Source organism: Pezoporus occidentalis, unplaced genomic scaffold (assembly GCF_034315485.1).
Source record: "Pezoporus occidentalis ecotype Australia unplaced genomic scaffold, CSIRO_AGI_Poc_V1 ctg113, whole genome shotgun sequence".
Lineage (NCBI taxonomy): Eukaryota > Metazoa > Chordata > Aves > Psittaciformes > Psittacidae > Pezoporus > Pezoporus occidentalis.
The window spans coordinates 17079-35671 of NW_026912918.1; the positions used below are offsets into that span (position 1 = coordinate 17079).

Sequence of the window (18593 nt, forward strand, 5' to 3'; positions counted from 1 at the left end):
CTGCAGTAATTCAGAACAAGTATTAGCCTTATACTCTAAATTTTGCTCTTCTAGGTTTTAGCATAAACTAGATATACAAAATTTCCTGATCAAATCCACTACATTTCTATTTAAACCTTGAAAAATCTAGAAGATATAACTGAACTACATATTTATCTGTATATATACGCAATATTAAGAAATACTGCATTTTCAGATTAGACCACAGTGCTACTCAGCAGCATCTCTGCCAGGGATGCAGAAGAATGAGCAATATTTTTTTTTTTCATTTTCAATTTGAACCCATGAATAGTCATAAAAATATCACTGATCACTTCAGTGGGCTTGGACATACTGGTATAACCTTTCTGCTTGGTACAGGAGTTCTGGGAATAAGGCTAGAAAAACTGAAAGTATTTCAGATGACAATACCAAGATAGAATGCAGCTCTCAAAACCAAACACAGACTCCTTTATACAAGCTTTGTTACAGTTTTGCAATTATGGACATTAACATATAAGTGATTTTATAATACTGATAGTCCAAATATTCAAGAGAAACAACATACTGCTGTTGTATAAAAATTATTGAAATGTCTACACGTACTATACAGAAACTTCACAGCCAAGATCTATTTTCAAAATCTACATATTACAGTAAAAACTTTCATTGACACCATTAAAATAAGGAGGAAATTGCCAAGCACAAGCTAAGCTGTTGATGCTGTTAACAAGAATACAGGTGCCTCAAAAGGGATCTGCCAGAACATATACACTCCAGCAGTATATCCCAAATGAGTCAACTTTTAAACCTCTGTAACTGGTATCTGACCTGGAACATGTGCAAGCATATAGATACACATACTTCAGCCCACTCTTCTGTCTCTTTCTGCTACCTTTTTCAAAATCAATTCCTGGGTTGCACAGCAATGGGAGTAATTTGCATTTTGACTCTGTTTTGCAATAGTGTCCATAAATATGCATGTTGCATGTTTATTGTACTAGGATTGACAAAGATATGGTGCAGCTGCCATTTCTGATGCCTCCTTACTAATGGGAAGTCTGTGTGCACAGAAGATGACAACACTAAAGCCCGCATGTAACTGCTGTCCCACTTACTAGTGATTGTAAAACACTCCTTGTCTGGCACAGCATCAAGAGTTACCGGAACTGTTGCAGCTCTCAGACATTCCAAAAGCTTATGGTATTAAATTCTGCACTTCAGCCAAATTTAAGGGTATTTTCTCAAAACAGTAAGTTACAATGAATTCAGTATCATTCCACAATGTAGCCTACAAGAACAACCTAACAGAAAAAACCCTGTCACAATACCGTAGCAGTTTTACTTCCCCCAGTAGCTTTTATAGATCACAGAGTAGTACAGTAGCGCTCTCATGAAGCCTGTGAAGGGGAAGGTAACTACCGAAATCTGTAAGTATGCTTTGTAAACTCAAGAACAAAATTTTCAATATTTCTATTTTACCTTTCACCGAGGTAATCTCCAATTACCGTTTTATTTAATCCTTCTCCTTTATAAAGGAACTGTGCAATGTCTTCTGCAGTGTTCTGCAGGAGGTCATTTTCTATCAGAAACTGTATTCCCTAGGAAGAGCAATTCCAGAGGAAAAGGAATGTTATGTTTTCTTCTACAAGCAGTTGTGCAAATACCACTCAGAACATTTGTTATTAATATACTGACACAGACATATATATAGCACATTAAGAATTACATCAACCTACAGACTTTTTTAATGAAATGGTAAATGTTTTTCAGTTAAGATAAGCAGGTAGGTAAGTATTCATTTTAGAAAGGCTAGAAGTACTAGGTGGCAGTTTGAATCCCTCAACAATAGAAATATTAAACATTAACTGAATAATGATTCCACGTTGCTCTTTGGAGTTACTGCCTGAGTTGGCCTGTTCATAATATTGTATAAATGTCTCATAGCAATAACCTAATTACCACCATGACACAAAATAAAGCATCTGTTATAATCTACAAACTGCAACCCAATACATCAAGCCATTTCTTGCAGTAGAAGTTGTGGCTGAAGATATTAAAACCAGTTTAAAACAGTTTATCAGCGACTTCTGGTTGTGCTGGAACTAAACTATTCACAGAGGACTTGAACTAGACTATTCACAAACCAGTCAAGCTTCTACCACGGAGCTTCTACCAAAGCCAAGAGGAGAATCTTACCCTGCCCCTCAGTGGGTACTCGATCAAGCCCCTGGACTCCTATGCCTCCATAAATTACTGGCCCTACAACTGGTACATTCTAGGGATGCCCAGAGAACTGCAAAGTGGTAAAGAAAGGAAACTAGAAGTTACATAAAGATTACATAAAGGATGGAAGGGATGTTATTCCAACACTCAGCAGGTCATAAAGACACAGTGCTCTTTTCTTCCCCACCACACGCCTCAACAAAGCTATTCCTGTGTGCTTCTTAAAACTGTTAATGACATGCTAGTGAAAAGTAGAAATGGCATTTGTAAGTAATCTTAATGCCTTGGATTCCAAGTATGTCAGAAGAGCTGAACAAATTATTCCAAATATTTTCTAACAGAATATTTCATAATTTCAGAAATACTAGAAGTTTCCCAATTTCTGCAAATTGAATAGGTTTATCTCATTACAACTGGGAAGACTCCCATTATTTTTTGTTATAGCACAGGAGACCCTGCAGTAACATTCAAAAAAGTAATTATCCTTCTATTTGGTTGATTCTGGGTTTTTTATAATGAAATTGTTACCTGCCTGAGATAATAAAGTCAATTTGCTGACCTAATTTAACAAAGAAAATGCACTGTGATGTTACAAGGCTCAAAGCTTTCAAGGAAAAAAAAAATAATAAATTCTGGAACACAATTTTCTCAAAATAATTTTATCACCATCTGAAAACTTGATTTCAGTGACAGGCCAGTACTCTGACAACTTAGTATTTTGATAAGTCATTTCAGAACAGACATGATTTCGTTTCAAAGAGTACATCCATTTTATCTTGAAGCAGAAATACTCAAGCTTCCCTCAGAAATGACCCCTTCAAAGCTTATTTGATAACTAAATATTTGGACAGAAAAATCATCTCAATATGAAACACTATGTTTTTTCCCATACCAAGTTATTCATTAAGCTCTCAGCTCTGTCACCAACAGAGAAACTTCCTTAAGAAATACCAGAAATGGCAGTTGCAGATTCCCGCTTTCAACACCTGGAGCATATTATTAACGCTTAGACTGACTAAAGTAGTTTTAAAAACATTGTACATGTTACTGGAATGGATATGACTAGAAGCATAGAAAATAAAAATTCTGTGCACAGAAGCACTTTAACATACTATTCCCCCCCCCCCCCCAAAAAAAAAAAATTAAAAAAAAAAAAAAAAATCAACACAATCTTTCATTTTCTGGATTTTATTTTTTTTAATTCTTAGGATGTTAAAGAACCGGAAGTCAAATAGACAAGAAAAGGAATCTGTCTGGGACAACAACTCAAGCGTCTGGAATAAATGGTAAAATAGGCCAGCCAAACCCCCATCAACTCCTCCTACACTTTCGTCTTGATGCAAATTTTCTTTCTGCAGACTGACAGGAGACTGAAGAGAGCTGCACTAGTTCGATCTCCCCACACAAAATTCATAGCTACAGAAATATTCAACATTCACCACAGGTATTACATTGCTTTTCCAAAGTCAGATTTCAATGAAATCTGCTTTGAATTTTATAGGCTTTACAGTAACTTGATTACAAACTTTGCAGTTATTTAAACCCTACTTTTGTCACAGGGATTCCAGTTTCTGGGCCCAACGCAGGAAGCACTGATTTCCAGTACTGCGAATTTCAAGCACAGCTTTATGTCCTCTGTGCAAGGATTCTTGAAATGTTTTACAAACTTTACCATTACAGCCCTTCCTGCACTTGGCTAACCAAATCCAAACAGCAAGGTATGTGATATTACATCACATAATTGTATTAAGCACAGCCATGTTGAATGAGGGTTTTCTGGGTGTGGGGAAGAGGGAGAATTTCTCTATGTACACACCAGAACACGTAAAGGTCTTCAAACAAAAGTGGTAAAAGAAAATTACCTCACTATGCTCCTGCTAATTGAAAACATTAGAGCTCCGTTGTTTGCTTTTAAAGAAGAGAAATTGGAGGATTCAGTGCATCTATTATTACCCCAGTTCTCTTCACATTCCTAACTCTAGAGACCATCTTCCCTTCCTTTATGAATGAAAAACACCCTTTTCACAATGACCCCAAGTAAATTCTCTCAATACTACAAGGACATACATTTTGGCTGCCTGTAATTTAAAGGAGTAGCTGCAAACAAGATGATCTAGCTTTAGAGCAGCCAGCTACTGCAGGCCACCACTGATTCACAGACATTATTAAGCAAATAGTAGACTTACCACTGTAAGTCTACCACATTTAGATTACACTACAGTAGTAATGTGGCCACAGCATCTATTTATAGAAATAATTTCACCCAGCAAGCACAGTAACAAAAATAGTTAACACTGGAATGAAAGCATCTGACATCATCCTGTGACTTTGCCACAAACTTCTAGGACGTGAAAGAGCTGGGGAACAACAGCTAACTACCAGGATATTTGGGGGTATTCTGCCCTCAGCAGAATAGAAGTTAGACGGTCACCAAATGGAAAAGAAAAACACAAGACATGGTCAGTAGCTTGAAAAAGAGTTTCATATCTCGAAGTACTTGAGTGTTTCTGGTAAACTAAAAACAGCCTGAAGAGTAGCAGCCATCCCTGTACAGAACATTACAGAAAAGCCACCAAAATGTAACTGAATTCAATACAATTTGGAAGAAAGCATGTCAAGAACTAACACAGAAAACCAAATGCTAAACAATTTCCAAGAAGACCTCAAAGAAGACTCCTCACAAATTCAAAATGGAATCTTAACCACAAACAAAACAAAACAGTAAAACAAAACAAGGAAAATGTAAAATGAAAAGTAAAGACAAGACTAAAGGTCAATTACGTCAAAGCACCTCTTTTAAATCTATCAGGAGAGGTCTGTAAGAGAATGTCCCTGAATTTTGCTGAAAATTAACAACTATTCATGAAAAGTACAGGTACTCCAGAGAAATGAACTATTTCTTGGCCAAATGCACAGCAGACTTCTTCAAACTGGTAACCAAATTTCTACCTGTAGGTGTTTGTACAAGACGTATAGGTACACCTATATATTTATAGAAACAGATATTCATACATGCCTTTTCCACAAACAGAATTTAGATATGCAAATATAAAAGCCTGGATGAGAACAAATTAAAAAACCTGTGAAAGGTATTTTGGAAGAAAAAAAAAAAAAAAAGAGGGCATAAAAAAAAAAAAGTGTGGCCTCACTAATAGCCAAACATCAAAACACCTATAGAATGATATTTGACATATCAACATAGAACACCTCTATCAGGTGCAAGTAATCTTTCTGCAAGCCAGCTCAATCAATACTGGCATATTTGATTGTTGATAAACAGTCTCCATTATCAAAAAAGGTTTGCTTAAGTGAAAAAAAGTTTCTAATTTAACCCTCTCCTCAGTGTGTTACAGGATATACAAATAAGGCCTATGAACTTACATTACCAGAAACGTTTTCTCAAGAAAACTCTATTTATTATAGATCATATTACAAGCAGGAACTTGATTCCTGAAAAATAAAAAAAAAAACACAAACCCCAAAACCAAAACCACCACAACCAACCCACAAAACAAAACAAAAAACCTCCACAAAACCACAACAAAACAAACAAAACCAAGCCCAAACCAAACATGCTCTACCTTCTTAGGGTCCATGTTGAATTTCTTCCTTCCCATGGCTATTTGCTTATTTCTTTGAGTAGTTTTGCTACACATGGAGAAAAAGAAGAAACAATAAGCAGTTATCAGTTGCTCTTTTACAAAACCAGCAACTTTTGGGTGAGCTTATTTGAATTGTATTTTGGCTACTTTGTATTTTCTATTACAAAATGGAGACATTCACTTTTTATAAAGCAGAAAATTATGTTGCTATTTTCAATTCCTTCAAGTAATTCCAACTTGAGAGAACTGCATGATTATCAATCAGAAATATTTCATGTTCTATCCAACATATTCTCTATCCAAATGAATGGCACAACCGAACAGGATAAAGTCAGGCTTTAGAGACTTTATAGCAGACCAAATAAAGGTGATCCAATGTTTACTTAGTGTGACAAAGCTATTTTCATTTGCAATTCCTGGAAGACCTGTTCCAAGGTTTTATTGAATCATGTCCATGTTACCACTACTTACCTTTCTTCTACACTAGTCAGATTATCAATTTCTGTCATAACCTCAGCAATTTCAAATTTTAATCTCTGCCAAAAGAAGGAAGAACAATATGTTAATCTACATTAAGACACTCTTTGAAATCATCTATCTTACATTAATATGATCAATTAGGTTTTATTTTCTAATTGCTAGTCACCTGAAGAAAAGTGATGAATTTTGTGGCTTCCTTAGATATTTAGCTTAGAGATTTTACCACAACTGATTTGACTGTTAAATACGGATCTGAACTCCCAGTGCGGGCTCATGGCAGAGCACTGAGACCAAATCAATTTCAGTGTAAGATTTCTTTATGCAGATTTTTCACTTACTTATACCCTGTATGTAAATCTGCTGTTTAACGAGTTCTTGACTACACAGATCAATTGTATACAGATGATACATACTACATTAAATCCAAAAGCTATCTTTTTCAAAAGCACACAAATGATGCATAAATCCTATACATTGACAGAATTTAGCTTAAGCCATTTATATGCTTTTAAAACCATCATCTGGAATTCATACAGCAGTTTACTGTAACTTAATCTACTGAACCAGCCCTTTAAGGATCTTTACAGATAAATCAATTACCTCAATATCATCAATCAACTCTTTTTTCCTGCGACGAATATTTAAAAGCTCTTCTCTTTCTTCTATGGAGAGGTCATCAGGCACTGGAATAAAACAAAATGTAGAGTCTTTTACCATTTGCAAATATGAGAGATGATCCCATATGAAAACAGAACAAATAATTTCTGCACAGTCCTCATTTCCAAACCACCTCTGTTCTGGAAAGTTTTCACCAAACTTGCAGTACTACACAGGCATTCATCTCTCAGTACACTTCAGACTTAAACTTCTCTGCTCTTTGTAATGGGTTAAAACTTAAACAGGGGAAGCTTAGATTGGCTATAAGGAAGAAATTCTTTACTGTAAGGGTAGTGAGGCACTGGAATGGGTTGCCCAGGGAAGTTGTGAATGCTCCATCCCTGGCGGTGTTCAAGGCCAGGCTGGACAGAGCCTTGAGTGACATGGTTTAGTATGAGGTGTCCCTGCCCATGGCAGGGGGGTTGGAACTGGACGATCTTAAGGTCCTTTCCAACCCTAACTATTCCAAATACACGTCATCACAGAAAACTGAATAAACCCGATTAAGAAAAGTAAGCTTACATGAATCCTCAGGGCATGTGGGCTTGTTTTTTTTTTAAGCTGTGATCATTTTCAGGGTGAATGGAGGGGGAAAGCCACACACAAACAAAATAAAAAAATTAAAAAACAAAACAAACAAACAAAAAAAAAACAACCAAACAAAAAACCCCACCCAAACCAACCAACCAACCGACCAAAAAAAAATCCCTACACCAACAACACTAATTTATTGGAATTCTACTTTATAAAATCATAAGTAAAGTAACTGAATGAATGACTATGGACAGAATCTGTCGTTAAAGTGGCACAAAGGAAACTGTGGGAAGATTTGGCTCTACACATTAATTGTTATATTCAAGCCTGCTTCATTCCAATTATCTCTATAACAAACCAAAATTTATGTAAATTAATTATGATTCAAAAGACACGATTAACTTTCATGGTCAAAAGCCAAAGAATAGCCAAAGCTCTATATAAGAGGTGCATACTGGTGCTGACTTCAGACAACATCATAATTTTAGCAGTACCCCTTCATTTGCTCGCTTTGAAGGGCAGAGCAGCAGGTAAGTACAATACTACTAACATTCTTAACAGTAAATCCTTTCCACCTGTAGGATATACAAATAAACACACAGTCAGAATCAATTATTTAATACAGTGCTTCTTAAATTTGTGGGTTTTGTTTAACATCATTTAAGTGAGTCTGAAGTATTTAAGTCCATTTTAGGTCTCTCCTTGGCTCTGCTAAAACAAATGTTATATAAATGCTGATAAAAATTTATTGCTACTGAAGGTGCAAACACGTTTCTCTACACTCCTATGGCCACCACTCACTCTAGCATCAGCCCTTTATCCTGCAGGCTCTGCCTGACAACCAGCAAATGTGAAGACTTATTTACACAAACCCTCTGCTTTTCTTGAGCCATTAGGCTTTCCCTAACAAGAAATTTCTTTGGACAGATTACTCCTGCTCACTTGTACAGCAGTAGATATTAACCACAAATATTCACCTCCTTTGCGATGATCTTATAACAGCAGTTTTAATGCTACCCACTTTTGTTGGAAATAGCTACTTAGTTAGAGAATAGCTGCTCCTTTTACCCCTCAGTAAGATGGAATGACAAAAATAATTATTAAGACATTTAAGGAGCTCTGTCCCAGCAGCAACACACAACAAATACCATCACTTGGGATGGCTAAAGCTGTTTCTGTCATACACGTCACAGACTGTAGCAACAGGATCACAAGCAAAGGTTTGGCTTGATAGATTTTTAAAGCCACATTTGAAACACAGTCTTCATTCAAATGTTAATAATGAAATATATTGGTTATTTTCAACATCCAGTGGTTAAGCTCCTTTCATGATTCAAATCATAATATAAAATCCAAATGGCAACAGGCCTTGTTAGACATGAAGTAATTATGGCAAATGATCTCATTTAACTACTCCAGATACAAACATGATTAAATTACTTCCAGTTTAGGAAATAACAGTCTTCTGTTGAACGAATACCAGGTTTCAATATGTTTACCTACTTTTTCTCTTCATCTCATCAGGAATCCACCCAATCCACCCATTCCTAAAAAGTTCTTTGATGCAAATACTGATAAGATTCTTTTTACATCAAACCTTATAAATACACGCGCCTCCATCACATCTTTGTCTACGTGTATACTTTAAGACTTTAAACCTCAGAAGATCTTTTGACTACATGAACACTATGTAAATACCCATACCAAAAATACTCCAATTAGTTAACCAAAGACTAAAACAAAAAATTACAACTGTTATGCAACGTCGACTGTTAAAAAGGCAAACTGTGTATAATCAATCACTCTCTTAGCTGGGAAGTATGCTGAAGTGTATTTAAAAGCATTTCTGTAGTCTTACTTCAGTAGATGAAATTAGATTAAAATTTTGCAGTACTAGCATTAGTAAAAGTTTTTAATTTTTCAACTTTTTGCCACAGCAGACGTTTTCGTGACTCTCACCTTTGCTGGCAGCTGGAAATACTAATCAGAACCCAAACAGAAAATAATCTTTAAGAATTAAAGAGATTTAACAGGGTGTACTTGATTTTTCTTCAAGCTGAGGTATCAAATCTCTGGATTAGCTGCTATCACAAATCCTTGACACTCAGAACAGTTTTGGAATATCTAGAACAAGTGAAATTGCTGTCACAATTCATGTTGATTTCATATAGTTTTCTATGCTCAGGCAACCCACCAACGAAAAGAAACCAAACACCTCAATACTTTCCCTCCAGCACCCAAAGACTGTCTGTTGTGGTTTTTTCCTTTGCTCTGATCACAGCCACAGCAGAGACACAACCCTCACAGTATAATTAATGATACTGTTAGACAAGAAGGAAATAAACTAAATGGAGTCAGACTGCCTTTTGCATTAGGAAATAACATCAAGTATTTATCTGCCAGATGCAAGACAAGGAAAGTCTACTGGAAAAGAAAATTCTGCACTTGGAGAGCACTTAGTATTAAAGAGACAATTGCATAACAATGCAACATCTTTAAATAATGGTATTAATACCAGAGCCAAAAGATTTTGGTATCCCTGATAAGAATAAAAGAACCAGGAGGCAACTGAGGGTTACAATACTGTTCAGCTTCCAGAAACTATTGATATACTCAATATTTTACTTTCACTCACACTCCCAGCACAGAGAAGGGATGACTGACTTGACAGGATGATTCCTAAGTGCACCATCCTATCCTCACCATAAACTGGCATGTGTGCAAGACACTGAAGATGTCCGCCTTGTTCTCATCCTTCTATTGGTTGTGCTTCACCACTCTCTTCTTCAGTGCTGCTGTTCACACTAGTGAGAAATCATCAGTGGAAAAATGAACTCACCAGAAAAAAAATGGTTCTTAAAGAGACTGTATGTGGCATTACAGCAACTTCAGAGGCTGAACTTCTGAACTTCTCCAGGAAGCTACATGACTTTGCCTATTGTCCCTGTTTTGATTCTCTGTCTTAAACCAAAATTTAACAATATTTCTCTATTTCAATAAAGGTCTTTGAAATAGTAATATTGGAGGATGTGCCTACCTTAAATGAAAGGAAGAGTGGAAGATACTCAACTGCAGCTAAAACCAAACAAAAACAAAACAACCCCCACATTAACACAAAAGGGCACCCACCATTAATTAAACCTTTTCCTTACAACTAAGAAGTGAGGATCTACTCTTTTTCATGTCAATTGTTCTTTGCTTTTTATTGATCCCTAATGAACATCTAGAAAATAAAAAAAAAATCCTACATTCCACTTCTAAATAATAAAATGTTTCTTCAGTGACAGCTGCAAATGGCAATCGGTTCTTCTGACTTGAGCATGAGGTGCCTTATGCAACATGCAACACAGGGACCACAGTGAGAGCCTGAAAATAATTTTCTTTGGAAAGCAAACCTGTAAAGCTGCGGTAGCCAGGTGTTCTTAGAAAATGGAATAAGCACTTTTAATAGCTACAGTTTGAAAAGAAAAATATTCATTTTATTGACTCAAAAAATTGAAAACCACAGTTGAGATGTTTTGTGTCAAAGCTGATTATTAGACTCATGACAAGCAAATGGAAGATGGAAAATGGCCAATGAATAACAACAGTGCATTAAAACATCTTTACAGTCCTAAGCAAATACAGCAGATAACATGACAAGTGATGCTCTGCCCTGGCAGGGCACCTTCCATAAGCCACCTTTATGACCTCAGCAGCTTGAACGCTTCTGCTTTTTCTAACCTTGTGTTCATGTAATCCCCCATGCAGAAGAGCTCATAGAACATGTATTCCGTGTTTGTGCTGTAAGACAAATTTTCTAGTTATCCTCTCTAAGTCATTTCAAGTTTTTTGTCTTTCACCAATCTAAACACAAAGTAGACAGGATGGGAGGAGTTAACATGAACATTTAAATACTGAAAAAGAAAAAAAGCAATTCAGTATAGTGAACAAACTGCAGTTGCAGTATGCTTTCATGCTATCGTCTAATCTTTAAATAAAGACAATGTTCTAATCTAACTCGCTTGTGGGAAAACCATTTAGTTTACAGGGAGTGTTTCCTTTTCCTAAAACTTCAGTTTTAGCTGCTACTAAATTGAAAGTCAGTATATCTAATGATATTTTATTTAAGAGGAACAAAGTTGTTGAAAATACAAATTATACTCTTGGCCAAGCAGTGTTGCTACTCCTCCTCCTCCTCACAGAAAAAAAAAAAAAAAAAAAAAAAAGGAAAAAAAATTAATACATACCAACTTGGCCTATCTCTCTTCAATTACCATAACTGACCTAGACATAAATAAATTTCCTGTAAACTAATACTTACTGGAATATACTTTCAATGCAGGTTTGTTTACTCCAAATGCATTAGAAAAAAACCCAACCAAAACCCAACTGTAGCTTGCCACAGAAATCGGTGTACTGCCTCGCAGTTGTGTTGTCACTTTAAACCATTAAACATGTTAAACAATTTTCCACTGCTGACAACCCAAGTACAGTATCCAAACAAGAGCATCAGTCCACAACTCTGACATTTACAAAGACACAAGAAGCATTTTTGAACAAGCTGGCACCAAAAAAAAATAAAGGCCTTTTCCAAATTGAGAAAGAACTGCAACAGACCAACTTGCAAAGAAAGTCACACAGGTTAGTAAAAATTAGGAACACACATAATAAGGGACAAAAATCTAATCATTTCCAAGTTCTTACCCCATACACATCAATCATTTTCAGCAGTGAAAATTAAATCCTTTCTACCTCTTGAATGGTATTATATGGACCAAAACTCCTGCCTTTTTTTTTCTTACTAGCCTTCGGATCAGCAGTCACCAGTCAAGGTGTAAAGAAAAGCCACTTCACTCCACCACTTCAGCTGACGTCGGAGTTCAGTCTCCCAGGAGGACACAGTAAAATAACCCACAGCCAGCAGAAAGTAATCATCTACAATATCTAATGATAGACAAAATACTAATTCTGTAACTCCACTTATGAAGCAACACAACTCCCTAACTCCTACTGCTCAATTAACTTTCTGGTTTCATACAGATAAATATTTTCCTTCTTGTGTGTCAGCCCCAAGTTGGCGGTCTCAAGTATTCCCATTCCAAGCAAAGATCAATTTGACTGAATTTAATTTTGCTGCAATTGAAATATCTTGCAAGTGTAAAGATATTTACACATCGCAAGGCTGAAAACTAAACAAACCTATCCTCACCCATACACCGAATGGGTAGACATGTTTCTTCTGGCCTTTAAAATAACACACATTCATCTCAGAACAAATCTGATTGTCTCAGGACATTTTTCTCAAAGGATATTCTCAGGCTATTCCCTCTTCCTTTCCCCCTACATGCTCCCTTTTTTTTTTCAACTTAATTATAGGAACATTTTCCAGCTTTCAGATGAGATGTATAAACAAAGCTGTGACCACTTGTGACTACTAAAAATTCCACAGAAGTTTTTGTAGGAGGACATCCTCTTGAACAGATTTATTTCACAGTGCAAAATCAAACTATAGCTGCATTAAATCCAATCAGTAAAACTAGTTGCGTATGATTGCTTCCTTCTTTTAACTACCCTTCTGCACTCATCTTTGCTACTTAGTCACTGCTGATCATGCTCTAACATAGGAGCAATCACACTTCCATTAAGAGGACAAATAATCCTGTACACAGCATCCTTTCACGTACAGAAAAAAGAGCAGTCAGTGGTATGAGGAATTTATGGCCGAGTCCATGGCTCACAGAGTTATTCTGAGAGCTTTCAGTCACAAGGGACACTGTGGGCAGAAAACACATTAGTGGCCAAACCCAGAAGAGAACCTCAGACTCACATCCGTTGTTGTTATTGTTTAGCTGCTGGAAATCACACCATCACAAGACAGTCCTGCAAATATTTTTCCACTCAAGGATAAGGACATACTTTACAGGCAAGTTATTGTTAAGATATTGTCCTTTTGGGCTTCTAATAATATGGCTGGGGAGGATCCCTAACAGTATTAATCCTATTACTACATGAAAATACGTTTTCAGGAATTTAGGGGAAACTGTTTCCCTGTGACATGACCCAGTAAATCTTTAGGATTTTTTTTCTTTACTTGTACTGTAAGGTAGGTTTAATGATATCAGTGATTCACATCCAGGTGTTCTTGAAAAAACAAACAAAAGCATAAAAAAATTGGAAATATGGAATACATTTTTACTCTATACAAAAGAGACAGCAGAGTAACTGCATTGCCAAGTGTGAAATAATCTCTTGTAAAAAAACAAACAGCATTTATTATAATCCACAAGAATTACTTCAAATAAGGTAAGACTGTTTCTGTCCTGCTCAGAAATAGCTATATATAATTTAATTAGTGCCAAGATGCCTAGTCAAGCAGAAAGTAGGTAGTTCCAAAATTGAATGAAGTCAGGGTCCACGTAAGAACTGGTATCAAGTTAAAAAAGGGAAAAAAAAAAATAAAAATCCAATACACATTTTACCAAAACCCATTTAGTTTCAGCTGTCACACACAGAAGAGTGCTGCCTTGCCAGGCAAAGCTTGCCATTGCTGCAAATATGCTTCTGTCTATAAAGTACAAACCACAGTAAACGCATTTCTTGAACTTGATGGACCAGGATTTTGCAGCAAACAACTGAGGCACACGTACCTTTACAAACTGCATGTAGATAACATGAGCAACAACAGCTGTGAAGTGGAAGAAGAGGGTATAAAGGCTTTTCATAGCTCTTGCATGAGCTGCTAACCCTTGCTGCTAGCTATTAGTTGCCCTTCTTAATGGCACTGAAGCACAAATAGGTACCTTACAACAACTTTCAAAACTTTACATCTTTACCTAGCTACATAGATTTGCCAATAGAAAGAGCTGGAGAGACACACACCTTGATTTTTAGTTCCTAATTACACCATTGACACAGATATTTGCCATTTGAAAGCAGTGTGTGTTTAAGTTATTGAGTATTTCTTTTTTACTGTCCATGCTCTGTTATGAACAGGCAGTACTGAAGACTACTAATACATTATATTTACCTCCTTTACATCCTATATTCAATAATGTATCTTATTTCATCACTCTGGTGTATTTCCATTAGGAAACCACGTGTTTTGCAACAACAAAGTAAAAGAACCACCTTTAAGCACATAAAGGTGCATCACTTGAGGAGAAAGAATTAAAACCACACAGGCACCAGCTCTGAGCAAGATTTCACAGCTAGCAAGTTGGTACTGGTTCCTGTATGTTCCTGCATCACTTTGCCACTTGCTGGTCCTGGATATATAATCCTGCCTGGATCCCTTTTTTTTCTGGGCTTGTTTTTTCTCCATTTAGCAGGCCAAATGGTTTCACTGAAGGACCACAGAATCGCCCAAGCCAATGCAAGAGAAAACACTGGCAGCAGGGAGTACAGGGGACAGCAACTCCCTCGATGTCAGCCGGCGCTAAAACCAGCTTAGCTCAGCCCCAAACCCCCCCCCTTATAGGCTGTATTCTTTAAATCCTAAAAGTAGTTCAACCTGATATTAAAAATAGATATGTGCGGATTTCCCTTTAGAAGCATTTTTCTTTTGAAGTCACTCTATTCTTGCTTCGAGATCAGAAGATGCTTCTAGGCCAACTTTTCTGTCTAAAATATGTAAATACAAATTACTGAATATGAAAAGAAAGCAGAGTTTAACTTAGCATTCTAAGTCTCCTACCCAAATACATTAATACTTTCATTAATAATATAAAGCGTTAAAATATGCATGCCCATGCATATTTAAGAAGTGCAGAAAAAAAATTATGCTAGCTAACATGGAACTTATAAAGGGAAATATTGGGCACACTGTAGTGGTACGCATTTTGGAGAGGGGTATGAACAGATCAGCACAGATGCAGGAAATACTATCCAAGATAACATGTGCCTTCATTAGCACCAGTTACCAATCACTGTTCAAGAATCTGATGAACCACCATTCTGATTACAGTGTTCCAGCTATACACTGTCAAACTATCATCTAATCATCATAGTCCTCTTTCAGTAGGGAAAACAGTAACATCGGAGTAATGTGGGATGAAATTCACAGTGCTAAGCACCATCAGTAAAGATGCACAGACTTTCACTGTCTTGCTGTTTTATAAGCTTGTATTTATAATGCTGTGATGAATTTATAATGCCTGTAGAGACCACGGGTTGACAGCATACAATGCATCCACTTGCAGTGCAGAACAGCCACTCTTAAGTGGGAGTCTTGGGAAGGAAACCAGGGTTCCCCCATGCCCCAGCATTACATACGAGGTGAAAGGAACAGGTCACCATGCCAAGTATGCACAGCATGGCTAAGTGACATATTAAGATATGACATGTTTAATTGAAACCCTTCATTCATTACAGTGCAAAGGGCAGTAAAAGAGCAGTGGATTTTGCTTGTTTGTGGCAGGAAGGGAAAATTCTGAAAAATTAGGAAGTGTAGCTGCTTTCCAAGAGTAAGATCTTTTAAGCCATTAAACAGAAGCATCATGTGCCTTTTACTTTGTATTATTTTCCTCCTCAATAAAAGTGTAGTGTATTACTACATAGAATTATACAAAGAACGGGATGGAAAGGGACTGGATGGATCCATGACTGGTTTCTACGACAGCACAGTTAACTTCTGATGGAGCCAATCATACAGGCAATGCTGACAGCAATTAAAAACCACTTTAAAACCTGCTTTAACCAACTGCAGAATTACAAACTTCAGGTAAGCAAGCTTTAGCAGATTTCCACTAAGTCTTCCATAGACTCACATTAAACTATATAATATCAAGCCATTATCTAGTTGAAATCCAGATCAGAAAATTAGCAAAGAATATCCACCTTTGTGAGTTATACAACATTCCATTTTCATGTAAAATAGGAAATGGTTAACGCTGGACTACCTGCAGTCCACCAATGCCACTGAAGTTGCTCTCCTCTAAGGGAACAAAAGTAGTCCTGTATGTACTCCTAAGCTGACCAGCATGGGAGAGCTATCAGCACGCTACTGGTGGAAAACAGGTCAAAAAAGTGGAAACTCATATGGACAGAGAAGCTGAACTGCTTGAACTATTGTTACTACTGACCAGGATTAGGCTCTGTGTTCACTTCAGAGGGTTTGGGATGATTTCTAGCAACTTTGCTGAGTACGAGGCAACATTTAAACTACTAAGCAAATCCCCCTCCATTGACTCCTTTTCCTTGTCAACTAGGTCAGGACACTCACTCTCCCCAACAATCCCAAGGGATATGTGTGGATGAAAAGGAAACCAGTGATACTGCATCTCCCGCTGGCACACAACTCCCACTAGTCCTTATGAACAACAGGACTAACCACAGATGTCCTGCTGCCAATCCGGACTGCTTTCAGCTCCAGGATCCAAGCATCTGGACCAAGAATGGGACAACTCCTGAAAGCAGAGATCATTTCAACTCTCAGAAAAGGAAGATGCAAACAAGAACATGTTGTTCCCCTCAGCTTTTGAAATGTTATGAGAAGAAAATAAAATCAAATTGTAGCAATGTGTTTCAGCTTTGCCCTTACAAAATGGCTTCATTTCCCACAGTACCCCAGTTTCTGGGAAGAGGAAATGGCTGGCTGGCCAGCACCTACATTTTTTCCTAGGATAGACCCTGGAAAAAAATACTTGAAAAGCAAACACACCAGAATAGCAGCAGACATTCCTGTCAGATCCATTTCAAGTAGCAGCATGGAAAATTGACAGGAATGTCGCTGAGCAGCTGCAGGGGGGTCCCAGAGCTCAGCCCCTGCAACTGCCCGCCAGCAGTACCCTCAAATCCTGCTCAAGATCCAGGCACAGCTCATCAGACCTACTGTGTTCCCAGCATAACAGTTGGGGTTCAGACAGTCTTTCTGTTACACATTTCCAGTAACATCTACTCTTGGCAAGAAGGGAGCTGCTTGCTGTACTTTGCTCATTAGTGGAGCACATTAGCCAGTTACGCAGGATTGCTGGCAGTTTCTAAAGCACACAAATCCAATTTTCAGAAAAAGCAAGGCAAAGTTCATCTTTTCCTTTCCATCATCCCTGCCTGACACAGCCCTGGAGTTAAATTTCAGAAGCAGTATTTATTGCAGAAGCTTTCTATTTATTCATTTTCCAAGATACGCACACTGAAAGTGGTGGAGCAACTGCTGGACTTGAAAGACTGCCTCCAAAAGGCAGGTACAGAGTGCCATACAGGACTGCTCACTCATCAAATAACTGCTCAAGTAGCAATTACTTTCCCCCCAAACCAGACAAATTCCAGGATGTACAACATTGTGCACAATGTGAGGCCTAATGTCATGTTAAGTTTTCAACAATCCTGCAGTCTCCTCCAAAAAAGTAACCCTGATACCTGCTATGGAAAACACTGAGCTGCAGTACATGGAGAGAAATGCACTACAGGTAGTACAATATTTTCTTCTTGGCCATCTTAGGCTTGAATTGCTCCAGCTTCTTGCTATTACATCAACAGGCCCATTGGCCATGTGCCCTGTGGCCTACAAGGGCACTAAGAGAAGTCAGGAATTTATTCATAGATCTGTTAGTGAAGGAATCATAAGACTTAGTATAAGATGGTAAAGCATTTTCAGATTACTCAGAAAAGAGTACAACTAACTGTTGTGAACTGTCGGGTTGTTATCACACCATGAAACAATTAGGTTGACAGGTCACTAATCCAGACATAAAAGCTTTTTATCTGGTCCACTGACAAGAAGTTTGCTGGATGGATCCACTTACTGTAACATCAAACCCCTGGTCTCCTGTTCTTTGCTTGGCAAAAGACCATCAGCAGTTCATACCAAATCTGGTTCACCATACTTCCAAAATAGAGCACATTCAGCAATGCTAGAATCCTGATAAGTACAGGCATAAGCTCCATGTTACAGAAAGGTTTTTTCATACTCCAAGCAGATCTTCCAGCATTCTGATCAAAACCTCGCTTAAATAAATACATTCTTCCCATTTAAATTTTCCCTAACAGTTTCAGCCAGGTCTGCTGCCCTTTCTAAGCTGTTGTCTTCTGCCCAATACTGGCAAAATCACTGCATTCCTTCCAGAGATCAGTGAAAAATAATATGAACATTTTACTTTCAAATAATTTAATCATTTTAAGCTAAGTACTTAACAA

At 37.3% G+C, this 18593-nt stretch overlaps 1 protein-coding gene across 2 annotated transcripts in view; it reads right to left on the reverse strand.

Moving 5' to 3' along the window:
• Positions 1 to 18593, reverse strand: part of CYTH3 (cytohesin 3) — a 48294-nt gene that overhangs the window by 14438 nt on the left and 15263 nt on the right. The window contains exons 1-5 of one of the 2 annotated variants that reach the window (XM_062634152.1): positions 17290 to 17422; positions 6888 to 6970; positions 6279 to 6343; positions 5787 to 5853; positions 1462 to 1580 (exon numbers count right to left, since the gene is read on the reverse strand). In XM_062634152.1, the coding sequence (XP_062490136.1) occupies positions 1462 to 1580; positions 5787 to 5853; positions 6279 to 6343; positions 6888 to 6970; positions 17290 to 17407 (452 nt within the window). In that variant the 5' untranslated portion in view covers positions 17408 to 17422. Of the gene's footprint in view, positions 1 to 1461; positions 1581 to 5786; positions 5854 to 6278; positions 6344 to 6887; positions 6971 to 17289; positions 17423 to 18593 lie in introns of those variants that run through there. The other variant, XM_062634160.1, reaches the window with a different exon arrangement.